This window comes from Centroberyx affinis, unplaced genomic scaffold (genome assembly GCF_046629955.1).
Source record: "Centroberyx affinis isolate AG114_WGS23_722 - 3 ecotype Tasmania unplaced genomic scaffold, CSIRO-AGI_Caff_v1 ptg003550l_1, whole genome shotgun sequence".
NCBI lineage: Eukaryota > Metazoa > Chordata > Actinopteri > Beryciformes > Berycidae > Centroberyx > Centroberyx affinis.
The window spans coordinates 102,187-109,494 of NW_027281486.1; the positions used below are offsets into that span (position 1 = coordinate 102,187).

Below are 7,308 nucleotides of genomic sequence, written 5' to 3' on the forward strand. Positions count from 1 at the left end.
GAGAGAGGGAGGGAGTAGGGGGGATGCAGTGTGAAGAAACGTAGAGAGAGAGAGAATCAGACAGACAGAGAGCTGACAGCAAGAGAGGCACTGGATGGGTTTGGATAGTGCAGAGAGAAAGAGAGAGAGAGAGAGAGAGAGAGAGAAAACGCCTAAGATTGTGACAGGGAGAGGGAGTGTGACAGAGGCAGAGGTGTTCGGTGCTGCACAGGAGAAGAGAGAGAGAGAGAGAGAGGGAGAGAGAGAGCAGGCATCATGGCAGCGCTCACCGCATCATCACGACACATGGGGATGTTTGGCTGCCGCTGCTGCTGGTGAGCGCCGTGTGATGCAGAGGAGAGAGAGCCGAGGACTTCCTGGAAACCAAAGGCAAGCCGAGGAAACAGGTCAGTGACGGTCACACCGGCAAAACACACCACCAAGACCCTGAATCTGCATGCAGCCCCGAGGCTTTGTGTGTCCAGCAAACGCCGGGACCGAGGGACGGCCGTGTCAGCAGATCTGACTGCCTCTGGCGTTTGTTTGTTTGCTAGATGCATTTTTATCAATAAGAATTTCCTTGTTGGTATTTTGGGATGTGTGCATGCATGGGGAAGCTGGAGGTTACGCATGCATTCAGACACGTGAGCAAGCTTGTATGTGTGATGTGTGTGTGTGTGTGTCTGTGTGTGTGGGTTTGCACACCCCTCTAAATGGCATTGGTCATGAGAAACCCTCCTGGATCCATCAATAACTGCAACACCTTCTGTAGCGTTATATATAGAGAGAGAGGTTATGCAGTATTGTGTATTCAGTATTTTCTGCTCCTACAAAGCGTGCTGTTTTGATTATTTTTGTTTTTTTTTCCTGAAAAGCAGTGAGGTAGATGGGAGGTATTGTGAGTGGCAGAGTGGTGAAGAAAGAAGCAAGGGAGCAGTGAAGAGAGGAGAGTAAAGAGGAAGGAAAAGATAGAGGGATGATAGAGGAGGGAATAGTAATGAGGAAGTAAGGGAGAAGGGAATAGGAGGAAAGAGTAAGGGGAAGTGAGGAAGAGGGAGCAAAGGATGTGATGCAGAAGAGGAAAAAGGAGAGGGGAAGAGAAGGGAGACAAAGCCTGTCAGAGAGAGAAAGAGAGCTTGGCCCAGCATTCTGCTCTGCTGCATATGATGTAATCCTCCACCAGTCCAGTTCACCAGGGGTGAGCTCAACAGTTCATTATTTCTAAAAAATTTGCAATTTTAACTGAGAGAAAGTGCTGAGGGCTACGGATCTAATGGCACGCTTCCCATTATCAGGAGTGCTTTTGAAGTGACTGGATGTGTCTGTGTGTGTGTGTGTGTGTCTGTGTGAGAGAGAGAGAGAGAGAGAGAGAGAGAGAGAGAGAACCCGTGAGAATGAATGTGTACATATCATGTCATATCACACAGGCAAGTGTGATTTTTTAACATTACTAAATATATCAAATATGTAAAAAACAAAAACAAAACATGGTTCACAAGCAATTAACTGCAGTCCATTGAGTAATTAATAGAATTGATAGGTTTGACCTTCCAGAACATGATAGTGCAAATATTATTTTTCAATATAAATCTAATTTTGTACCGGTGGATTTCCCCACTTTGTCTAATTTCCCTGCTTGCTTTGCCTAAAATATTCAATTTCAGTTGAAGAATGAGGTTCATATTAGATCCAGTAACTGAGTGGTAATTCATTTCAATCAAAATATAAGATATTAAGGATAAGAAGGAGTTAGACAGGATGTGAAATGTATCAAATTTGCTTAACATAAGATGAATGTTATTAATCCCCAAGGGGAAATTGGGCAATTATCTTGCCGAGTCTATTGGCCAAGACTCTTTGTGACTAAATTTTGGCCAACATTTAGAAAGGTAATAGCCTTAAAGATAATAGGGTCGGTTACATCTCCAGCCTTTTTTAAAGAGCACCTATTTGCTCCATACAAAGATTTCAGAATCCATTGTTGTAACCATTGATCATTCTTGAGCTTAGAATGTATTTTATGTATGTGTGTTATGTATTTTGTGGAACAGTTTGTAAAAATCAATCCATCTGGGTCAGCTTACCCAAAGAGAACGCCTTGATCACATCAACCAGCTTTGTTTTGGTGAATTTCTAACTCTGAAACTCTCCTCCAGCTTTGGTATGATGTAAAAAAAAAACCCTGGAAAAGTCTACATCTGTGGCTACAGTTCATGTCAGAATACAACTTTTTAGAAAGGATTGTTATTCTTCTTTAATTCTAACATGAATAACTTATGGTGTCCTACCTGACGCTTCACCTCTGTCTGTGGTGCAGGTGTGAGCAGCGGGTGGAGCCCCAGGATGAGCGGGATCCTGAAGAGGAAGCTGGAGGAGGGCCCCGCCCCCTACCTGACGCTGCAGGGCTCCGATGACGACGAGGTTTCCTGCAGCGACAGCGGCAACAGCAGCGACAGCCTCAACCACCCTGTTCCCTCTGGGCCGCTGGACTGTAAGCTCACACTACCTGCCTGCTCCACTTAGCAGCTATTCCCACTCCTGGGGAGAGTTTGTGTCTGTGAAACACTTAAAGTCACAAGGAAAAATGCTTCGTTTTTCACTGAGCGTGTTTTCCCTCTCCCAGCCTCGTCTCTCCAGCAGCAGTCCAAGCGGCTGCGGGGACACAACGTGCACTTTGAGAGCGTGACAGTCTACTACTTCAGCCGGCGGCAGGGCTTCACCAGCGTGCCCACGCAGGGCGGCAGCACCCTGGGGATGTCGCCGCGCCACAGCTGGGTGAAGCGCTTCACCCTCAGGGAGTTTGCCGTGGAGCAGGAGAGGAGCCACCGCAACATGCTGAGGGACCATCTCAAAGAGGAGAAACTCAACGCCATCAAGCTCAAAGTCAGTCGGATGGCTCGATAAGGCCTAATATACCTGCTGTACAATTCCTTTATCAACAACAATAATAATAATAATCATCATAATTGGGTCCAAGCCTTAATTCATCAGTTTGGAAAAGTTTCGGTGAAAGTCTTGCAGCTGCAGGTGAAATGTTGCCTCAGTCGCTTCCATTTCCATTTGGAAAATTGTCAATTTCTCATGATGGTATTCAGCATGACCAAAAGTGGTCTGACACACTTTGGGGCTGCTTGTATGTGAGGTTTGGATGGTCCCCATGAAATGACATCTTTACTTCCTGGATTTGATGCATTTCCTGTTGAAACAGGATGTTGGGGCAGGACATAATGTGTGTGAGGGAAAGTGAGGGATCATTCAGAAGTCTAAACCAATGGAATATGAGTCAGGGAGAGAAAGGCAGTTTTATATGATGGGAGGGGTGCAGAGGGGAGGGAATGTTTAAAAATCTGATAGTTTCATTGGTTAGAAATGTATATTTAGGCCTACTGCAGCATGAGGTCACCATGAAAGATGCTCTGTTTTCCAGGGAGTAAAAGTAATGGGAGTTCATTTCATGGGGCATTTGAGTATTTTGGAAATGCGTCTTGCTTCCTGTTTGAGCATCTTCATCATCAAGTATCAAAATTCTGTGATGCAAAGATGTTGTGGGCTGTTGAAATATGCTATATGTGTAAACTTTGGTGCCAGAAGGTGGTGTTATGGAGAAATGTAGTCTGTCATGTTTTGGGGTCCATCCCAAACAGGTAGGCTATCTGAAGGTTGGTTGCTCAAGCATGAAACATTTATACTTCACTTCCTTCATCTCTACAGTTTGGATTTTCAAAACTGGGTAATAGCTGTAATCTAGGAAATCCATATGCTGTGTGCAAAATTTTGTTGATATTGAATTGACTTCTGCAGGAGAACTAGTTGATGCACAAATATGTTTTGCATAAAATTCAAAATGGTGGAAAACTGTCAAGGTTGAAATGAAAACCAGTATGTGCAATGGATTCAAGGGGAGTTCAGGAGTTATTTGTTAAGGAGTCATTGGTCATTCTGGTCATGCCTGGGTAGTGAGGGAGATTTGAAGCCTATCCACCAAATATGGTTGCTCTAGGACTTACAGTGTCTGAGGTGCAGATCGTTTTAGGGAAGAAGAAGAAGAAGAAGAAGAAGAAGAAGAAGAAGAAGAAAAAGAAGAAGAATCCTAACAAAACAAAATCCCCTAATAATAATTATCTTTATACAGCACTTTTCAAAACTAATAAGAGAAATAAATAAGATTGAGCAATTGACAGATCAATAGAGGGTCAATGAGGGACAATAAGGTGCAGCAGTGATAAAGAATATTTAAATAAAAGTAATAAATAATAAAATAATAAAAGTAAGAACAGACTATAGGCAGATATAGAAGTATAAAATAACAGACAAGGAAACAAGAATATAAATAAATAAATAACTAAATAAATAACTAAGTCATAGTTTCTTCATGTTTTGTTTTGCTTTCCATAATCAAATAGTTTTAATGTGACTTAAATCACCAATTGCAAATCCAAAAATGTCCAAACACTGCTCATGAGTTTTTAAATGTAAAACAAGCAAACGGCCATAGCTCAAGCAGTGAGTCAGTCCATTAATAATGCATTGCATTTACAAGCAGCACTTTCTATGCTCCTTTTCCAAGTGTTTTACATTCCGAAGCGCTCCATCACTTATTGTTTTCCATTACTGGCACATTACCTCCATACATACATTTGCACCCTGCCCCACTTCTCTATTTCCAGCACTTTTAACCTGCAGAAATGTAAAGGCCACTGGATTGGGCTGAAAACATGTGCTCACATCAATCAAGTGCTCTTAAGAAGTAGATGGAGTGAAGTTTTTTGTGTTTTCTCCTCTCACAAGAAAGGGAAAAGCATTTCTATACACACTTCTTCTAATCTCCAGCTGACAATAAGGTCTAAAGATGATGCCAAATCTTTAAATTCATGTGTAGGCATTTAGATATATTAGTTCAACACTATATCCATTCGTTTACACCTTTCTCTTTCTGTCCCTCCAGCTGACTAAGAACGGCACGGTGTCGTCGGTGGAGGCGGACGCCCTGACGCTGGACGACATCTCGGAGGACGACCTGGACCTGGACAACACGGAGGTGGACGACTACTTCTTCCTCCAGCCCCTGACCACCAGGCGGCGGCGGGCCCTGCTCCGCGCCTCGGGCGTCCGGCGCATCGACGTGGAGGAGAAGCACGAGCTGCGCACCCTCCGCGTGTCCCGGGAGGAGTGCGGGTGCCACTGCCGCGGGATATGCGACCCCGACACCTGCGCTTGCAGCCTGGCCGGCATTAAGTGCCAGGTAAATGGCGCTGTGGTGAGGCCCGTCTGTAATATCACACTGTTTATTCCTGTCTGTCTGTGCAGTAGAACTTCTGGCGAGTCATGAAATGTCTGGACAATCAAAATAAATTGAAATGCCAGGCCAAGTTATTAAATGCATATGTTGTTTTAATTGCCTTATGTAGTCTAATGGCATGAATACAACAAAAACAATCAATTGAATCAAAATGTTTCATTCCAAACTGACATTTCAACCATTCCAATAAATGGCACCCTCTCTCACAAAATGATTGGTTATACAACATAAAACAAATTATGGCAGAGAATGGCATAAATGCAGAGCAGGTAATTTAAATTAACCAGATTAACCAGATGGTTAACCAGATGCTAACACTTTTACAAACCGGATCCTCTATATTTATGACATACTGAGGAACATAAGGAGGTTTAGTTTGTTTTTCCAAAATGGATATAGAGCATTTTGGCTTCAATAATTGTTCAAATCCAGCATTGTTGCTGGATTTGTGAAAACCTTGCATCTTCAAAATTTCAACTTCTCAGGAGCTATAAGAAAAGCCTCCTTCTTTTTAGCTTTACCACCATGCATTTTTGAGTTTATCCAATATGTTTTCAATAGGTTTCATAAACCAAAGGATGGTGGAATTTTCTCAACCCATAGAAGGCCGTGTAATCCTGCAACTGAAACGAAATCATTCAAATTACGGTAAAGGGTTAAAGCTAAGGGTTTTCACATGACAACAGCAATAGACTGCTATAGACTGATCGCTATTTCTACTCAGTCATAGTCAGGGGATAGAATGTGAAGTTCTACTGCATATCTCTAACACTGGCAATGTCACAACTAGATGTCAGAGTTTCATTTCAAGCATGATCAGCCATGATTGACAGGTGAATTTCCCTCTGTCACTGCAGTTAATTGAAGCTGGTGTATTGTCCCCCCAGGTGGACCGCATGTCGTTCCCCTGCGGCTGCACCAAGGAGGGCTGCAGCAACACCACCGGCCGGCTGGAGTTCAACCCCGTCCGGGTGCGCACCCACTTCCTGCACACCATCATGAAGCTGGAGCTGGAGAAGAGCCGCGAGGAGCAGCAGCAGCAGCATCAGCAGCCGGAGCGGCAGCAGCAGCAGCAGCAGCTCGTAACCAACGGCAACGGTTACCATGGAGACTCCCCCTTGGTCCAGCAGCAGCAGCAGCCGGCGAACCTGCAGTTCCCTCTGATGAGTGGCGCGGCGCACATTCCCATCATGCACCTCCAGAACGCCAGCGACACGGACTCGCACCTAGACGAAGAGGAGGAGGAGGAGGAGGAGGAGGAGGAGGAAGAGGAGGATGAAGATGACGATGAAGCTTACGAGGAAGATGAGGACGAGGACGGCAGCAGTTTATGCAGCGGGCTTTCGGACTGCAGCACGCACAGCTTGGAGACGATGGACCCCGAGGAAGACGAGGAGGACGAGGAGGATGAGGAAGACGAAGAGGATGAGGAAGACGAGGACGACGAAGAGGAAGAGGAGGAAGAGGACTGGGAGTGTTCGCGGCACGGAGCGAGTCCTCCTCCGTATTCTCACACAGAGGTGGTCCCTCTCTCCTCTGCACTGGGTTTCTCTAACAACACACACATCAGCCTCAGTCACCCCTTCCACAGCTCTCCCTCCATGGAGCGTTACCAAATGAACGACACGCCTTCCCCTTTCAGTCAAAACATATCCGTCACTCCCTCACTTCCCACATTAGAGTCCACATTAGAGTCCAAAACCACCATTGAGCCACTCAGCACAGAACTCCACAGTTCCCGCCATTTCCCCAACGCCACACACTCCCTGACGCCCAAAACTTGTTCACAAGTATCCAAACCGGAGAGCGACAGCGCCCCTGCTGGTGTGACGGAGGAACAGCCAGAGCTCCAGAACAATCTAGATCCTCATGACTCGCAGACTGGAGCTTCGGTCAGGTCTGCAGAGCAAGCGGGGGGAGAAATAAGGGAGCAGCTGTCAGAACAACAGGAGGGGTCCTTAGGAGACACTGTGAAGGAGTCTGCTTTGCCTGATCAAAAAAGAGAAACATCATGCTTAGAGAGCATCTGA

At 45.3% G+C, this 7,308-nt stretch overlaps 1 protein-coding gene across 1 annotated transcript; it reads left to right on the top strand.

Moving 5' to 3' along the window:
• The first annotated feature begins 328 nt into the window (after nt 1-328).
• On the top strand, nt 329-7,308 carry LOC139661546 (cysteine/serine-rich nuclear protein 3-like). The gene is made up of 5 exons (XM_071540005.1): nt 329-386; nt 2,297-2,470; nt 2,603-2,862; nt 4,925-5,236; nt 6,166-7,308. The coding sequence occupies exons 1-5, from the start codon at nt 329-331 to the stop codon at nt 7,306-7,308; spliced, it is 1,947 nt and encodes a 648-aa protein (XP_071396106.1).

Bases quoted from the DNA above. Each gene is read 5' to 3' on its own strand.
- LOC139661546 (XM_071540005.1), top strand. From the start codon at position 329: ATGCAGAGGAGAGAGAGCCGAGGACTTCCTGGAAACCAAAGGCAAGCC. The intron at 2,471-2,602 runs GTAAGCTCACAC...TCCCTCTCCCAG, and splicing joins TCCCTCTGGGCCGCTGGACT to CCTCGTCTCTCCAGCAGCAG. The intron at 5,237-6,165 runs GTGAGGCCCGTC...TTGTCCCCCCAG, and splicing joins GCCAGGTAAATGGCGCTGTG to GTGGACCGCATGTCGTTCCC.